General features: G+C 40.2%; 1 protein-coding gene across 1 annotated transcript; it reads left to right on the plus strand.

The window, feature by feature from the left end:
* The first annotated feature begins 969 nt into the window (after positions 1–969).
* Positions 970–15,919, plus strand: LOC124824691 (apyrase 2-like). Its single transcript, XM_047297168.2, has 9 exons — positions 970–1,731; positions 12,240–12,368; positions 12,448–12,504; positions 12,610–12,702; positions 14,306–14,511; positions 14,673–14,764; positions 14,843–15,060; positions 15,156–15,345; positions 15,490–15,919. Exons 1-9 carry the CDS (start codon positions 1,417–1,419, stop codon positions 15,600–15,602), a joined length of 1,413 nt encoding a protein of 470 aa, XP_047153124.1. The 5' UTR covers positions 970–1,416; the 3' UTR covers positions 15,603–15,919.
* Positions 15,920–18,677: the final 2,758 nt, after the last annotated feature.

Consider the following 18,677-nt stretch of genomic DNA (forward strand, 5'->3'; position numbering starts at 1 on the left):
ATTTAAAAGAAAATCATAAAGCTTTACAATGTGCTATATCGGAAGGGTTGCAAAAAGAATTTTTCCATTAACACTATTTAACCCCCCTTTTGGTGTTTTTTAAGTACTTAAAAGCCAACTACTCTCAACTATGAGTCTGTATTGACTTGACTCGACCTTCGGTCAAAGCCGAAAGTTGATTAGTCTTCGATTGTTGGTTGAGAGGAAAGTCCACTTGACTCAATCAAGCTAAAAGTTAAGTCATGTTAGTTTGTGTCGATTTGACATAAGTTGAAGGTCAAGTCAAATTCAACATAAACAAACTCAAGCCGATTTAGCATAAACTAAGGTCGAGCCGAGTTTGCTTAGACAAAATTAAGTCGAGTTGGCTAAGGAAAAGGCGAGCTGAGTTAGAGTTGAAGGTCGAGCTAAGCCGACTCCTACAAAAAGTTGACTAAGTCGACCTTAGCCGAAGGTTGAGCAAGCGAGCCCCACTAAAGGTCAAGACAAGCCAGCCTCGTCCGCATTAAAGGTCGAGACGAGGTGTCTTTGCCCCATCGAAGGTAAAGTTGGAGTTGCTTAGGCGGAAGGTAAAGTTAAGTTGGTTAGGCCAAAGATGGAGTTGAGTCGGTCAGGCCGATGATCGAACCGAGCTAGCCTTGACTGAAGGTCGACCTGAATCTAGCCGACCAAATGGAGAGTTTTCGAACCCTGACCGAAGGTAGAGTTAAGTTGACCACAATTAAAGATCAAACCGAACCGACTCAAATCAAATATCGAATCGATTCATGCTAAAGTAAATTTAAAACAAGTTATCCTGAATTTGAAAATCAAACTAACTCAACTCACACTCACTTAGGTTTTATTTAAACTAGAATTTAAATATCTAATAGAAAAACTATTTAAAAATAAAGGGAATTTAATTGGAAATAATTTTTTTGTTATAATTGTTAATCTCACCTTTAAACAAAAGGTTAAGCTTTTTACATGATTCCATTGGTGAGAGTTGGACTCGGATGCATTTGTATACTTCCATTTCCCTTTCGCACACAAAATACCGTTACAACGAAAACACATTCTCGCGTAAACACCGCTCCCAGACAAAACACGCGCACTTACACACTCTCCGCCACTCTCTCTAAAATCGAGCACACAGTCACTTTCTTTCATCTCTTCACTTCCCATCTCTCGTTCCCATACCATTAATCATTTCCCTCTTCACCCCACTCACACCGACACACCCCCGCATTCCCATTCCCCAAACGCCGTCGGTTCCATAGTCTCTCATCCTTCAAATTCGTTTCACACTCAGCGTTGGAGTCGCACCACGTGCTGTTGAAGCCGCCCTCGCCCTCCGCCACCGCCTCTCAGATCCGCCTCAACTCCTCATTCTCAGCCGAACTTCTCGCCGCCGAGCTGGAGCTCGAAACAACCAAAATGATCAAGCGCTCCGGGCGGCAGCCGCCGCCGGAGTCGCTTGCAGACAAGATCTACAACCTCCGGGGAGCGTTTCTCATGGTAGCGGTTCCGCTCCTCCTCGTCGCCCTCGTGCTCTACGCCATGCCTTCCGCCTCCTCCAACGAGTCCATCGAAGACTACGCCCTAACGCACCGCAAGGCTGCCCCCGATCGGAAAACTGCCTTCGCCGTCATCTTCGATGCCGGTAGCTCCGGTAGCCGTGTCCACGTCTTCCGTTTCGACCAGAACTTGGATCTCGTTCCCATCGGGAATGACCTCGAGCTTTTCGTTCAGGTGAGTGAAAATCGTGGATCTGCGTTTTCCTTCGAAATAGTTTATTCTAATCTAGTAAGACTGAGTCAATAATTTAATTAATAAATCTCGCAAGTAGTTATTAATGAAAAAGAAATTATATAATTAGTAATGAACCTCTCTATACATTTATCCCTACATTAATATATTTTATAAGCAGACCAAGTTTTATACTAGTTAATACGATTTTTTATGCTTTAAGGTTTACTTATATAATTTATTTATTTTGGACACTACATATGAGAGATAATAGTACTTTTGTGGATGAAATTGATGATTTATTCAATGTAATAATCTCTTGAATTTATGCGTGAGGTTAATAAAGAAGGAAATATGACATAAACTGGTCAGTAAGTTGCACAGATAAATATTAAAAAGAATATTAAAACTTGTTATATAAGCTAAAATTCACTTATCCCCTTTAATTTTCAATTTTTAGGAAAGTTAAATGTAAAAGCTTTTTTACATTTGTGGTAGATTTGGAGGGATAGAAGAGGAGAGAAGAAGGAAGTCAATAATTTTTAACTCATGATTTTTAGAATCTTATCTGAAAGGTTTTGTTAGCATTGGGTTGAGATCTAGGGGAAGAAATTAAACTTTTTACAAATCTCAAAAACGTTTTGCAAATGAATAAATATCCGTCTTTGATTCAGTCAGTTGTTGATAAAACCTCATTTTAAACCATTGGTAATGCTACATTCAATATTCTTTAAAATTCGAAAGCATATAATAGCAAATCAATGCAATTAAGAGTTATATGAGATAAGACTAAGAGAAAAACACGAGAAATTATAATGGTTCACCCCTTTCAAGATATCTATATCCTATTGCTAAATCACTCAAATAAGCCAATCTACTAAATTTTCAAGGTTTAGAAGAACTTCTGAAGAAAACAGGAAAATATACAACATAATATCTTGAATTGTACAACATCTACAACACCACTTGTGAAACTATCACAATCATATTCTCTTGACCACCCTAATTAAGAACAATACAACACAAAAAATGGAAAAGAATATGAAACAAGATCACCTGGAAAAATTTCAACTCAAACCAAGAAAAAAAAAAGAATAGTGATCTTCAAAGTAAGGTGATTAATCGATGTTCATGATTCTATGATTCTTGATGAGTAGATCCAACAAAGTGTTTTCCAAAATGCAAAACTCTTACTCGGTATTTTCAAAATTTCAAGTATTCTAATTGATTAGAATTTGAGTTATTTCGTATGTAAGAAGAGTTGGAATTATAACTTTGTAGATCTGACAGTTCTAACCAACTAAACCTCTTTTAGTAAGCTAAAGCAAAGCAAGATCAAGTTGGATGACTTTTTTCGGGCTAAAACGAGATTTAATTCAAAATGACTTAGTGATTTTAATTCATTAAAAGTTTGATTTAATAGACTAAAACATAGTCAACTTATTAAATTGCTAAAGTTATTTTAGTTGATTAACTTGAGAGTTTAGTTGACCAAGGTGTTCTAACTTGCAAACCTAGTAAGTTCAAGAACATTTTAGTTGACTAAAACTCTTTTCAATAAATTAAAATAAGTCTTTTATTAAAGGCTCTTAACACTTCTATAAACCAATTTAATCAATTTTAAGTGAGATCACGGATTGTAAACTTGATTACAACTCTAAACCCACAAAAATACAACTCAATAACAATTTCAATTCCAAGGTCAACACCTCATCACTTTAATCATCAAATGGTTTAGAGCATCAAATCAAATCACTTCATGTTTTTGCTTGGATCTATATTCTCAACAAGTTTCACTTCATATTAAAAAAAAAACTTATTTTAGTCCAAGTATACAAACATTGAATTGATTTAGATTTGTTTAGACAAATTTCTCCATAAATACTTTTAGGAGAGATAATGAGGAACACATTTAATAAATTTCTTTCTGAACTAAAATTAGTTTATGCATAAGTTAATTTGTAGAAATTCTTTCATAAAGTTTCTCTAAATCCTTATTTTTAACTTGGTAATTTTAACTTATGGAAAAACTTACTTAATTACTTTTATTTTGTATTTCTGACATGATAAACTTGTTCAAATAGACACATAAAATAAATTATAGATAAGGTTTAATTGCTCGGGTGGTCCTTACTTTCAGGATAGTGTGTCTACTTGGTCCCAACTCTTAAAAGAAGTGTCAATTTCATCCTCAAATGCATTAACGTGTATCAATCAAGTCCATTTTTGTTCATGTCGTTTAAATAGTTAATGTTAACTTATTGGGCTTGCTTATCAATCAAGTCCATTTTTGTTCATGTCGTTTAAATAGTTAATGTTAACTTATTGGGCTTGCTGTGGTGGGAATTTTGTGGTGTCGTGATATTTGTTTTCTGACGTGTATAACCCATAAGGCTTTCTAATGTGGAAATTTGGGATTAGGGTTCAGAAAAAAAATTAATCTTACGAATTGGAGATTCCAACAACGAAGAAAAGAAGTGATTTTATAGTATTCGCAGATCCTCTACTAGGAAATTTCAATTTTCTAGAGAGATTATTGTGAGCATGTTTGGTATCACCAAACGAATTCACTTTAGGAAAGAGAGGTTGAGATTTTCTTGGAAAATGAGATATGCCAATAGCAGTAGCAGTTCTTGAACGACGAAAGGGAAAAAGCCTACCTAACTGCTTCTGTTAGGGCCTGGCGAGTTTACGAGAGAAGAAGATATAGGAGGGATAGGGAAGGGAACCGTACGGTAGAGGACAGGGGCCGAACGGTTGAAAGAGAGGAGTACGATGGCCGAACGATAAGGGGAAGAGAAAGAGAGCTGAGCGAGCGGAGCGAGGACGAGCGTCCTGAGCAAGTGGAGACAACGAGGGGCGAGGACGAGCGTCCTGAGCGAGTGGAAGCTGAGCGAGCAGAGCAACGAGGGGCGAGGACGAGCGTCCTGAGCGAATGGAAACTGAGCGAGCGGAGCGAGGACGAGCGTCCTGAGCAAGTGGAGGCAACAAGGGGCGAGGACGAGCGTCCTGAGCGAGTGGGAGCAACAGGGCTGAACGAGCGGAGCGAGGACGAGCGTCCTGAACAAGCGGAAGCAACAACGAGCGTCTAACTGACAATCGTAGGACAAGCGGGAAATTCAAGGGACGCACTTCAGGATATTACAGTAGTAAATATAGTAAATAAGGATAAAAATATTCTTACCAGATAATTATAATAAATAGGCATAATTACTATTATTCCCTACCTTTTCGGGGAGGAGTAATTAGTATTAATAAAGGAGGAACCTAGGGCTTAGGGGATGTTTTTGATTAAGAAGTTTGTAAGAGAGGTTAGGCTCTCAAATAGCTGACGGAGACCCTGCTCCCAGTTATTGGTTGTTATTGTGATACCCATATTTGCAGTAATAAAGAGTTTTATTCAGTCAAATACCATTGTTAATTGCCTTTGGGGTTTTATAAGGGAAGGGAGTGGCAAGTTCTCATATCAGGTACGTAACAATTGGTCCGACCTGCCGGATCCTATTGAGAGGAGGAAAGCATTATGGAAGGAAGAGTAAATGCTGTCGAGGGAAGATTGGAGACCATACAAATCTCCATGGGAGGACTGGAAGCGGCAGTCCAGGAACTGGTGAAGGTGATGGGAGAGCGAGGTCGACGATATGAGGGAAACCCTGATGGTAGTCAGGGGTCTGTCAATGGGAGAAGGAATGAGGAGGACGAGAGAGATGGCGGCGGCCTAGAGGGTGGACACAGAGAGGAGCAACCGTATTGGAGGAGAAGGGTGGACTTACCCATATTCGAAGGCAGCGATCCTCTGAATTGGATCTATAGAGCGGACAAATTCTTCGAACTGCAAGGGGTGCCGGAGGAAGAAAAGTTGCGCCTAGCCTACATCAGCATGGAGGGAATCGCGGGACACTGGTTCAGGTTTTGGAGGGAGAAGGCCAGGAACCGTTCGTGGGCCGGATTAAAAGAAGCGTTGGTGATCCGGTTTGGAGGCAGAAACCGGGGAACGGTCTTCGAGAGACTGGCGGCCTGTAAACAATCAGGGACCATGGAGGAATACATCCAAGAATTCGAAGTGTTGGTCGGCCAAGCAGAAAAATTACCCGAGGCACAGCTGATGGGATACTTCATGGCAGGCTTGCAGGAGGGGATCCGTAATCAACTCAGGTTGCTTGACCCGAGGGAATTTATGGACGTAATGAGACTAGCAAAGGACGTGGAAGAATGCCAAGGGGGCATAAAGGCGGAAGGAGGGATCATGAGCAAGGGACAGACGTGGGGAAAACCGAGCGGTTCAGTAGTAAGGACGGACCCCAGCCGTCATAATCAGAACTGAACGGGAACCGCCGAGAGGGGCCGGACAGGAGGGAAGGAAGGGGTCCCAAGGAGAGAAGGAGAACGAACGTTCTCAAACAATCAAGGCAGGAATGTACGGGATTTACCGTACGCTGAATATGTCAAACGAAGGGAAGAAGGGAGGTGTTTCAGGTGTGGAGGACCGTTCGGTCCAGGCCATCGCTGTCCGGAAAGGAGTCTTCGGATGCTGATACTGGCAGAAGACGAGGAATCATGCGGGGAAGAAGAAGCTGAAGCCGAACTCGATCAAATGGAGCTATCTGCATTCTCGGCAGGACGGCTCACCCAGCCCAGAAAGATGAAGTTGCATGGACAGATAGGGACGAAACAAGTACTGATTTTGATTGACAGTGGCGCCAGCCACAACTTCATAAGCAGAGAATTAGTAGAAGAACTGGCATTACCCGTAGTAGATACACCACCCTATAGGGTGAGTTTGGGAGATGGGCAGAGAAAGGAGACGAAGGGGTGTTGTGAAAAAGTAATGATTCACATGGGAGAGGCTGTGATTACCGAACGATTCCACCTGTTCGAACTGGGCGGAGTGGATGTGATACTGGGGGTAGAATGGCTGGCTAAGCTGGGAGAAGTAACATTAAACTGGGGCAAGCTAACCATGGCGTTCGGTCAAGCAGGGCGCATCACGACCATTAAGGGAGATCCGACTTTAACTCGGAGATTGGTGGAACCCGAAGCATTGTTCAAAATGAAAGAAGTAGAGGCCTGGTTGCTGTTGTGGGAGCTTGGGGAGACAGAAAAGGGCGAGGAAAGAAAACCGTACGACCAGGAAGAAGTACCGTTCGGTCCGGAGTTGACAAAGAAGCAGACGTATGACATGAAGCGAATTTTGGAGCAGCACGTGAGCATATTTCACGAACCGAGCGGACTACCGCCAGATAGGGGCATGGTTCATCAAATTCCCTTAAAAGAAGGGACGGATCCCGTGAATGTAAGGCCGTACCGTTACCCCCATGTGATGAAGGGGGAGATTGAGAAGCAGGTGGCCGAAATGCTGAAAACGGGCGTCATAAGGTCGAGCAACAGTCCATATTCGAGCCCGGTAATTTTAGTGAAGAAGAAGAATGACAGCTGGAGATTTTGTGTGGATTACAGGGCCCTTAACCGAGCCACGGTATCCGATAAATTCCCTATTCCCCTGATAGAGGAACTGCTAGACGAACTGAGAGGGGCCAAATACTTTTCAAAGGTGGATTTGAAGTCAGGCTACCACCAGATACGAATGGGAGAAGGCGACATAGAGAAAACGGCTTTCCGGACGCACCAGGGTCACTACGAGTTCATGGTGATGCCGTTCGGCCTCACCAACGCACCAGCCACATTCCAGAGTGCAATGAACAGCCTGATGCAGCCTTACCTGCGGAAATTCGTACTGGTATTCTTTGATGATATATTGGTGTATAGCCGATCCTGGGAGGAGCACTTAGAGCATGTGGGGACGGTGCTAGGGGAACTCGTGACCAACAGGTGGGTAGCCAACAGAAAGAAATGTGAGTTCGGCAGAACACAAATAGGCTATCTGGGTCACCGGATATCCGCGAGGGGTGTAGAAATGGACGAAGACAAAGTAAGGGCCGTGATGGACTGGGAGAAACCGAAGACGGTGAAGGCTTTGAGGGGATTTTTGGGACGGACAGGATACTATAGGAGGTTTGTGAAGGATTATGGGAAGATTGCCAAGCCCTTGACCGACCTCCTTAAAAAAGGGCAGTTTGCATGGACGGAGCAAGCAGAGGAAGCTATGTCAAGGTTGAAGAAGGCAATCACTACTGCACCCGTGCTCGTTCTGCCTGATTTTGACCAGCCTTTCCACATTGAGTGTGACGCATCGGGAAGAGGGATAGGAGCGGTACTCATGCAAGGAAAGCAACCCATAGCTTTCTTTAGTAAAGCGTTATCCGAGGGGTCACTGAGAAAATCGATATATGAGAAGGAATTAATGGCGTTGGTTTTAGCCATACAACACTGGAGGCCCTACCTTTTGGGACAACGGTTTGTGGTTCACACCGATCAAAGGAGCCTGAAGTACCTTTTGGAGCAACACATCACCACTCAGAATCAGCAGAATTGGATTGCAAAGCTCCTGGGTTATGACTTTGAAATCGTGTACAAATCAGGTGTAACCAACAAAGTAGCAGACGCCCTATCACGGAGGGAAGAGGATGATCCGCAGGAAGAAAAGGAATTGAGAGTGATGGCCCGGCCGTACTGGCAAGACTTCGGGGAGATTTTGGAAGAAGTCGAGGCAGATGAAGAGTTAAGGAAGGTGATAGAAGATTTGAGAAAAGACCCCAACTCCCACCCCTCGTTCACTCTGGAACACGAGAGGTTACACTATAAGGGGAGGCTTGTGCTGTCTGCCCGCTCGGCCTGGGTACCCAAGTTGATAGTCGAGTTCCATACCACGCAGACAGGAGGACACTCAGGGGTATATCAAACTTATCGCAAGGTGGCGCAATCTCTTTATTGGGTAGGAATGAAGAAAGCAGTGACCGACTTCGTTGCAAGCTGCTTGGTATGTCAACAACATAAATACTTGACATCCTCAACGCAGGGGTTGCTGCAACCTTTACCCATTCCCAACGCCATTTGGGAGGAGATAAGCATGGATTTTATTGTGAAGTTACCTAAGTCTCGAGGGTATGATGCCGTGCTAGTAGTGGTAGACCGTCTCAGCAAATACGGACATTTCATACCACTGAAACATCCTTATTCCGCTCGAACCGTAGCTGAAGTGTTTGTAAAGGAGATCGTCCGATTGCATGGGGTACCAATATCTATAGTAAGTGACCGGGATCCACTGTTCCTGAGTAATTTTTGGAAGGAGTTGTTTAAATTACAAGGCACTCAACTAAGGATGAGCACCGCCTATCATCCTGAATCAGATGGACAGACCGAGGTCGTAAATAGGGTATTGGAGGGTTATCTGAGATGTTTCTGCTCAGAACAACCAAAGGGATGGAGCATAGTACTACCCTGGGCAGAATATTGGTACAACACCAGCTATCAAGAATCGGCCAAATGCACCCCATTTGAAACAGTATATGGGAGGTCTCCTCCCTCCCTGCACAGGTTCGTTCCGGGGGAAACCTTAGTGGAAGCCGTCAACCAGGAGTTACAGACAAGAGATGAGGCACTCAACCAGCTAAAGTTCCACCTAGCCAGGGCTCAGGAATTAATGGTGAGGCAGGCCGACAAGGCAAGAAGGCCGTCCCATGTAGAGGTGGGAGATTGGGTATATCTGAAGATCAGACCCCACCGACAGACGTCGATGCCGTCCACACTACATTCTAAGCTAGCCGCTCGGTATTTTGGACCTTTCCAGGTCATCCAGCAGATAGGTGAAGTGGCATTTAAGTTGCAACTACCCGAATCCGCACGGATACATCCAGTGTTCCACGTGTCGCAATTAAAGAAGGCCGTGGGGGAGAACAGGGTGGAGAAAGAGTTACCCATAGACTTGGAGATGGAGGGACCATCTCCACGGCCGGTCAGAGTTCTAGATAAAAGGCAGGTGCAACAAGGAGAGGACGAACGGCAGGAATTGTTGATCGAATGGCAAGAGGGAGGACCAGACGGGGCAACATGGGAAGATGCCATAACCATCCAAGATCAATATCCTGACTTCAACCTTGAGGGCAAGGTTGATCTTCAGGAGGTGGGTAATGTTAGGGCCTGGCGAGTTTACGAGAGAAGAAGATATAGGAGGGATAGGGAAGGGAACCGTACGGTAGAGGACAGGGGCCGAACGGTTGAAAGAGAGGAGTACGATGGCCGAACGATAAGGGGAAGAGAAAGAGAGCTGAGCGAGCAGAGCGAGGACGAGCGTCCTGAGCAAGTGGAGACAACGAGGGGCGAGGACGAGCGTCCTGAGCGAGTGGAAGCTGAGCGAGCGGAGCAACGAGGGGCGAGGACGAGCGTCCTGATCGAATGGAAACTGAGCGAGCGGAGCGAGGACGAGCGTCCTGAGCAAGTGGAGGCAACAAGGGGCGAGGACGAGTGTCCTGAGCGAGTGGGAGCAACAGGGCTGAACGAGCGGAGCGAGGACGAGCGTCCTGAACAAGCGGAAGCAACAACGAGCGTCTAACTGACAATCGTAGGACAAGCGGGAAATTCAAGGGACGCACTTCAGGATATTACAGTAGTAAATATAGTAAATAAGGATAAAAATATTCTTACCAGATAATTATAATAAATAGGCATAATTACTATTATTCCCTACCTTTTCGGGGAGGAGTAATTAGTATTAATAAAGGAGGAATCTAGGGCTTAGGGGATGTTTTTGATTAAGAAGTTTGTAAGAGAGGTTAGGCTCTCAAATAGCTGACGGAGACCCTGCTCCCAGTTATTGGTTGTTATTGTGATACCCATATTTGCAGTAATAAAGAGTTTTATTCAGTCAAATACCATTGTTAATTGCCTTTGGGGTTTTATAAGGGAAGGGAGTGGCAAGTTCTCATATCAGGTACGTAACAGCTTCATTTCACTAATGTAAGTATACATGCTTGATTCACTGGTCCATTTTTTCCTTAGATCCTGCTTGGCTGGTGATGCAGCTCTTGAGTTTGATTGTCATCGTTCTCTTTCACCTTTTCTATTTTCCCATCTTTGCATTATCTGTCACAGTCTATTTCTCACTAAAAGAATATGATGTGCTTGGGGATCTAAAATTATTTGCAGTATTAGTGTCCTTTCCAATGGTTGTTTGGCTTGGTTTTTGGAATTTCCAAGGGGAAGAGTTGGGGCTAGGGAAATTGAAGTCTGTATAGGAGGTTGAGGTTCAAATCCATCATAATCCTTCGCTCTTCTAGGAATATGCTCCCAATTGAAAGGCACTATAACATGATCTGTTACTAGGACAAACTTCAAACTTCACTTGGGGTTTAAACTTCAGTTAGGGCAAGCTTCAAACTTCTCCATTAAAATGACACGTGAAGAACACCATTCCACAATACATTTACACATTTTTACTCATTGCAAATGTGTTTTGCCACATCATCACACTGTTTTGCCACATCACCATACAATTAATGTCGTTTCTGAAAAATTAATGGAATGGACTTGATTGATGTATATTAATGCATTTCAGGACGAAATTGACACTTTTTTAAGAGCGGGGACCAAGTAAACACTATCCTGAAAGTGGGAATCACCCGAGCAATTAAGCCCATAGATAAAAATGTGATCTTGGTATCTCTAAAATACTAAAAAATTCAGTATTAGTCTCTTTAAAATCTGATTTTGCTTTCTCTATACTTTTGACACGCCCCACTTTTAATTCTCAAAGCATTATCTTAAATCACTTTTAATCCTTTTATAAGTTGCTATTTGAACCACTGAGAGGACTAAAAATGATACATTTATGTTAGAATAGGTATTAAATATATGCATTAATTAGTTTTACTTGAAAGTAAGTGATGTACATATAAGTTGTACCTATCTCTATATCTATCTTTGCTCTTCCCCTTACTCAATTTGACAGAATTCTATCAATATAAATATGAGAACATAAGAGAGGTGAATTAAGTTTTCTAAAATATATTGTCTACTTTATTTATCTCAAGTTGGCATCAGAGCGGATCTAATAGTCTCAATCTTGTTCAGCAAAATATAAGCCACCTTCCACTACCGTTCACTACCACTCTTAGATTGTTCAAAACGTACAACACTTTTTGGTAAAAGGCTCAAAATATTTTGAAGTGATATTCAATGCCATTATGACTTGACCAATAGGCTTGCCTCTCAAACAAATAGATCGTGACATGATGTCTTTTTAACTTGTAACCAAGCATGCTTGTGGAAATGTGTTTGATTTTTATCTATTTGGCCCATGAGTAGTGATGAGAGGTATTATTGAAATATGTGGAATGTATGTTTGAAATTTCTCCATATTTTATTGTCATCAGTATTTAATTATGCTAAAATTTGAATGTGTCTATTTCAACAATGTCCTTGAATTTTTCAAAATTGAAACAAGATTTTAAATTCTAAAAGAAATATATTCTTAAATTCTTAAATTTCAAACAAATGAGGCCACAATTGTGGTTGTAGATACTCTAAAAACCTTGGTGTTGTGATAAAAACACAGTCACAACGTATTTTAAAAGCTAGACCCTTGGTGTGGTGGTAACATTTTTATGATTTTGCAGATTAAACCTGGTTTGAGTGCTTATGCACAGAATCCACAACAGGCAGCTGAATCTTTGATTACACTATTGGATAAAGCTGAGAGTGTTGTTCCTCAGGAGTTTCGGCCGAAGACACCTGTCAGAGTTGGGGTGTGTGTTGTCATATTTTTTTATTATCTTATATTCATATTCTTTTGGAGTATCTGAAAACTTTTAAATGATAATACAGGCAACTGCAGGGTTGAGGGCTTTGGAAGGGGATGCTTCTGACAGGATTTTGCAAGCGGTAAAAATTACTTGCTGCATCTTGCTCATGTTTAATGTTATTCGCATGTAGTAGCCATACTCAACCCTTTAAACTTGTGTTGCTTCCACTATTTGTGAATGTAAGGTTCGGGATTTGCTTAAGCAAAGAAGCACTCTAAAATCTGATTCTGATTCGGTAAGAGTGCTGGATGGAACACAAGAAGGTGCTTTTCAATGGGTATGCATATGAACTCGATATTTCTAACTTATGTAAGTTACATGCTTTAGTTCCAGTGGATAGTTACAATACATTTTCTCTAAAGAGCACTTCAATCTCTGAAAATATGTAGTAACAAGTCACTATAGAAACCATCTATAGTCAGTGACAGATATATAAAAGAGAAGTCTGTAGTCTGTACCATGAAAGGTGGGGGAAATTTCTAAATCAGCATAAATGCTGAACTCCTGACAATGTAACTCCATGGTTTTTAAGAATTTAAATTTCAATCTAGTTTGATAATGCTCCGTTGTTGTAATGACATTGCCCTTTAATTTATGGGGAGTTGGATTTAATCACTGATTTGGTCATTAGCGATGTGGCAGCTAGACATAGATTCAATACTAATAGTTTGAGTAATTATAATACTATTATTGTGGAAGAAAGTGTCAACTATAGAAAAATGTATTTCATTTTTTTTCCCTCCAGGAAAAACTTACGGAGAATCTTGTTCAAACATATTGTCCCTTATTTAGCATACTTGATTTAGGGGTTATTATAGTGTAGAAATGATTTTGGGTGTGAACTGTATAAGCAGTGGGCTAAATGTACTCTGACTATTATATCAGTAATGAAGTGATGATATGGTACAATAATTGTGACAAGTTTACAAGAAATGCTAAATTTCTTTTTCTTCCTTTTTCCTTCTTTTTCTATTTTGCTATTGTTGGTTTGATATATACTAATAATTGAGTCCATTTACTGAAGTCTGAGTCATGAGATATACTTGCACTTTACACAAGATACATATGACTCTGGTGGATTGTTGACAGTCGAAAGCATTGATACTTTTCTCAGTGGATTCTTTTCTTTTATACATGCACTTTTATATCATTTCTGGATCTTACTTTGCTTTGGTACCAAAGGATAAAACATAGTATCCAATTCCCTAGCCTTTTCTCCAACATATTCTTTTAAGCACTAAAAGTTAATTTTATGCCGCCATCTATTTCCACTAGTTTTCCTGTTAGTGCTAATTTTAATTTCTAAGCTCTTAAACTAGCTTCTTTGCCAATGCATGTTCACATAGATGTGCAGATCCTTGCTTAGTTTAAACTACACCGAGATGCCAATGAAGTGGCCTTGCAATGGACACTATATACCATACGTTATTCATGGATAATCACCTAACATATACATAATCACATAATCACATAATCTGTCTCTATCGTAAAGATTAGACAAAATTCAACATTGGCTGCCAACTGTGTAACACAATTTTTTATTGATAGCTTTTTTCTTTATTTGAAGAGTTATGGGAGGAATGCTTAGATGTATAAGACGTGTAGAAAATACAATATAAAATACTTGTCGAATGCTAATTTTGGTATCCTGGAAGGCTCGAGTTCTAACCTGTTATTTCAAGTTCTTTGTATATGATATCTGCTTAGATAGCATTTCCTGGCAGCTAAAATTATACACTGCTAGAAAACATTTGCATGGTTCCACAGTGACTAAAATTTTGAAGATCAAGAGTAAGCAGAACGGAAATTAAGTTAAGATGTTGTGTTCACTCTCCTCTACGGTATTTAGTTAGTTTTACCTGGCCTTCTGTTTTATATAGGTGACTATCAACTATCTACTGGGAAACCTAGGAAGAGATTATTCAGAGACAGTTGGGGTAGTTGATCTTGGAGGTGGATCTGTTCAGATGGCATATGCCATCTCAGAGACAGATGCTACCGGGGCTCCAACTGTATCAGTTGGAGAGGACCAATATGTCAAGGAGATGTTCCTTAGGGGAAGGAAATATTACCTCTATGTTCACAGGTTTTTCTTCTTGCTCTTGACATGCCATTTTGAGATGTTATGTTTTTATGGGATCTGCGAGTGCCCACCTCTGTAGTCTTTACCCTGATTTTCAGATAGATAGATATTCTGTAATACAATTCCATCTTCATGGTCAATAGGTTTTAGCATTTTGCTTTCAGTTACTTGGGCTATGGTTTACTAGCAGCTCGTGCGAAGATTTTAAAGGTTTCAGATGATTTTGGAAACCCTTGCATCTTAGATGGCTTTAACGGTGAATATTACTTTGGCTTTCTGCATGCTTGGTTCTATTTTTATGCCAATAAGAAGTTTTCTTTTAAAACATCCTCAGGAACTTACAAATATGGAGGAAAGTCGTTTAAGGCTTCATCCTATCTTTCTGGTGCAAGCTTGAATGAATGCAAAAGCATAGCTCTTAAGGCTCTCCAGGTTAACGAGTCAAAATGCACACATATGAAGTGCACTTTTGGTGGGATATGGAATGGTGGTGGCGGTGATGGACAGAAAAATCTTTTTGTTGCCTCATTTTTCTTTGACCGGGCAGCTGAGGTATTGCTTATTTTATTCACCCTTGGACGAAATATTGATATGAGTCCATTCATTTAATGCAACTTTTCCATGCTAATCATATTATTTATTCATAGGCTGGTTTTGCCGACCCAAACTCACCCGTTGTGAAGGTTCGTCCCGTGGATTTCGAGGCTGCATCTAAGCAAGCTTGTCGAACAAAGATTGAAGATGTCAAATCCTTTTATCCACTTGTTGAGGAAGGGAACCGTCCATATTTATGCATGGATCTCTTATACCAATATACATTGCTTGTTGATGGATTCGGTAGGTTTCGTAATCGTGTTGGAACAATTATTGATGACAATGATGCTTTCTGCTAAGTCTTTTTCTTTTTCTTAGGTCAATCTTTCTGCAAAATGTTGAGAATATTATTCTCTTCCTGCACTGACTGGATTCTTGTTTTGGCAGGCCTAGATCCATGGCAACAGATGACGTTAGTGAAGAAAGTTAAATACCACGATGCTCTTGTTGAGGCTGCATGGCCCTTAGGCAGCGCCATAGAAGCTGTATCATCTACATAATGACACGAGTATAATAATTATTTACTCACCCGAAATCTTGCGAGATGAGTTGTCACAAGTTCCTTGAGGTGAAATTGCTTATCGGGTCAAATTAAGAGTAGATAAGGAGCTGCATTTCAAGAATAACTAGAAGATAGCTTCATTATTTTTCATCTGTAATTATTTATTAAATATCTGATTTACAGATTTGGAAGACGAATTCAATTCATTTTTGTTCGTCTATTATTTGTAGTCTTTTAGAGATGAACAAAAGGTGATGGTGGTAGCATTGATTTTTTATTCATGACCTCGTGGAAAAGCGTATTTATTGGATCTTATTTAGGGTCTATAAAAGTTTAACTTGAAAAGTGGAGACACTAGAAGAAATAAAACAATAAACTATAGAGAATAAATATAGCCCAAGTGAGCATCTGTCAAACACATCACTAATATTAAATACAATAAAAAATTGGAATGGGTTTATGGATTTAAAGTATCCTCCTATGGGATCAAACCAAATCTATGTGTAAAAAATACAAGATTAACTTTCCAAGAAGAAAAATGAATAATAATTTGTATATTAATTGATTTATAATTTTGTTTTAATTAATTATATTGCATGAGAATGTTTGTTGAGAGTGGTGAAAATTATGATTTGTGGTCATAAATTTCGAATGATATTTGAATTATTACATAATAAGAATTGATATTTATTTTGTTAGATAAATTTCTTTCTTCACTAATCATTTAAATCACATGTATTAAGGATATTAGGTGTTTAAAAGACGAGGGAAGAGTTTTGATACATTATGATGTATATAAGTGTGCATTTCGAATTGAATTTTATCAAATGTCTCTTTTATTTAAATTTTATTAGATAATATGATATTTTAATATTTTTCTATTTTCAGATTAAAAGATAAAAATATTAATTTCGTTCAGTTTTCAAACATAAATAAAGAGAGAAAAATGAATAAGAAAATCACTAAACCTAAATAGATACAATAACCAATTCCATGAAGTGAGTCATGATAAAAAAGAGAGGATGAATTTGACCTTCCATAGAAGACCTTCTAAATAGAAATTAGTGATCATTTACATGGAGAAGGTCCTGATGACATGAATTTGAGAGATTCTAAAATTTTCTTTCTTTTAGTTTTGTATTCTTTTTAAAAAAATATGTTTGAAATTTACATATTTAACCATTTTCAAGTACAGAGTTTTTATCTAAAATATGGGGATTTAACAACCATTACCATGCAGAGGATAATTTTTTTTTTCCTATTTCTAAGCAGAAGACCTATATAAAAAAGGATTCAGTGACCATTACAAAGTAAAGGGTCACAGTCCGAAAGAAAAGGTTTGGCCAATCCCAAGGAGAGTGCCCAGATGTTAAGAAATCGATCATCATTCCCATGGAATAGGTCTGATGCAACAAAGTGAAGTCGTAGGGTCTCTACTCATAGTAAAAATTTGATAAAAATCATAGTAATTAAACTCATTTTGTCTTTAATCACGGAATATGCTTTTTTTTTTTTTTATAAAACAAAATCACTAAATAAGCAGTGGAGAAGTTATAGAAAGTGGAAATTGATATGTGTTTTGGCAGGATTTAGAACCCTAATCCAAAACATTCAAAGTTGTCTGCTCTGATGTTCAGTTGTGCTGGCTTCTCTCTTCTCCTTGTCCAAGTTGCGGGGGAGGGTGCCTGCAAAAGACACTCTGACGCTCAAGTCAGTGACCTCGCGTAGTAATCTTGTAATCAATATTACTTATCAGAGCTCTAAGTTCAGTTCCAAGTTACCTTTCTTCCTTGCTAGAAAAATATTTATAAATTATAATGAGTTTACCGTTAGGTCTGACTCATTAACCACCAATGAATGACAATATTAATTGTCAATAAATGACAATTATTTTCATGAACTCCCCGACAGTTATTACTATTAATTATCTTAACGGCTGATTTAACCGATCGATTCATTAACTTGAGAGGTATCATCAGTCGGGCTGATTTTACCGATCGGTTCATTGACCTGAGAGGTATCATCGGTCAGACGACTCTTCTGCACCTTTACCGTTCGGTCGACTATGAGCCCATAGTAACATAAGCCTCCCAAGCCCTAGCAAAATTTTTGATATTGTGTTGGGTTTATAAAGTTATATTGATCGACAGAGGATTTTACCTGAGTTTCAATTCATCCTAGCATGACTTTTTTATTGTCCGAGAGGGTTTTGCGCTAAGAGTTCCTTTGAAGTGTTCCCAGGCCAAGGCGATAGTTCATGAAAGAGCTTGCTTTACCGCTTGATTTAGGTCTTAAGAGTTCACTAGGAGCGTGCCCTAAGACCAAGGTAAGAGTTCACGAAAGAAATCTGCCTCACCGTTCAGTTTAGGTCTTATGAGTTCACTAGGAGCGTGCCCTAAGACCAAGGTGAGAGTTCACGAAAGAAATCTGCCTCACCTGCTCGGTTTAGGTCTTAGGAATTCACTAGAAGCGTGCCCTAAGACCAAGGTGAGAGTTCACGAAAGAAATCTACCTCACCTACTCGGTTTAGGTCTTAGGAGTTCACTAGGAGTGTGTGCCCTAAGACCAAGGTGAGAGTTCACAAAAGAAATCTGCCTCACCTGCTCGGTTTAGGTCTTAGGAGTTCACTAGGAGCGTGCCCTAAGACCAAGGTGAGAGTTCACGAAAGAAATCTGCCTCACCTTGGCTTAAGTCTTAGGAGTTCACTAGGAGCGTGCCCTAAGACCAAGGTGAGAGTTCACAAAAGAAATCTTCCTCACCTGCTCGATTTAGGTCTTAGAAGTTCACTAGGAGCGTGCCCTAAGACCAAGGTGAGAGAGTTCATAAAAGAAATCTGTCTCACCTGCTCGGTTTGGGTCTTAGGAGTTCACTAGGAGCATACCCTAAGAACAAGGTAAGGGTTCACAAAAGAAATCTGCCTCACCTGCTCGGTTTAGGTCTTAGGAGTTCACTAGGAGCATGCCCTAAGACCAAGGTGAGAGTTCACAAAAGAAATCTGTCTCACCTGCTCGGTTTAGGTCTTAGGAGTTCACTAGGAGCGTGCCCTAAGACCAAGGTAAGAGTTCACAAAAGA

Source organism: Vigna umbellata, chromosome 4 (genome assembly GCF_029865625.1).
Source record: "Vigna umbellata cultivar VRB3 chromosome 4, Vumbellata_1.0, whole genome shotgun sequence".
NCBI classification, from domain to species: domain Eukaryota; kingdom Viridiplantae; phylum Streptophyta; class Magnoliopsida; order Fabales; family Fabaceae; genus Vigna; species Vigna umbellata.

What these genes read in the sequence shown, in the direction of transcription:
- LOC124824691 (XM_047297168.2), top strand. Translation starts at nt 1,417, where the DNA reads ATGATCAAGCGCTCCGGGCGGCAGCCGCCGCCGGAGTCGCTTGCAGAC. An exon ending in AGACACCTGTCAGAGTTGGG is followed by an intron (nt 12,369 to 12,447) that starts GTGTGTGTTGTC and finishes ATGATAATACAG; the next exon opens with GCAACTGCAGGGTTGAGGGC. An exon ending in ATTGCTTGTTGATGGATTCG is followed by an intron (nt 15,346 to 15,489) that starts GTAGGTTTCGTA and finishes TTGTTTTGGCAG; the next exon opens with GCCTAGATCCATGGCAACAG.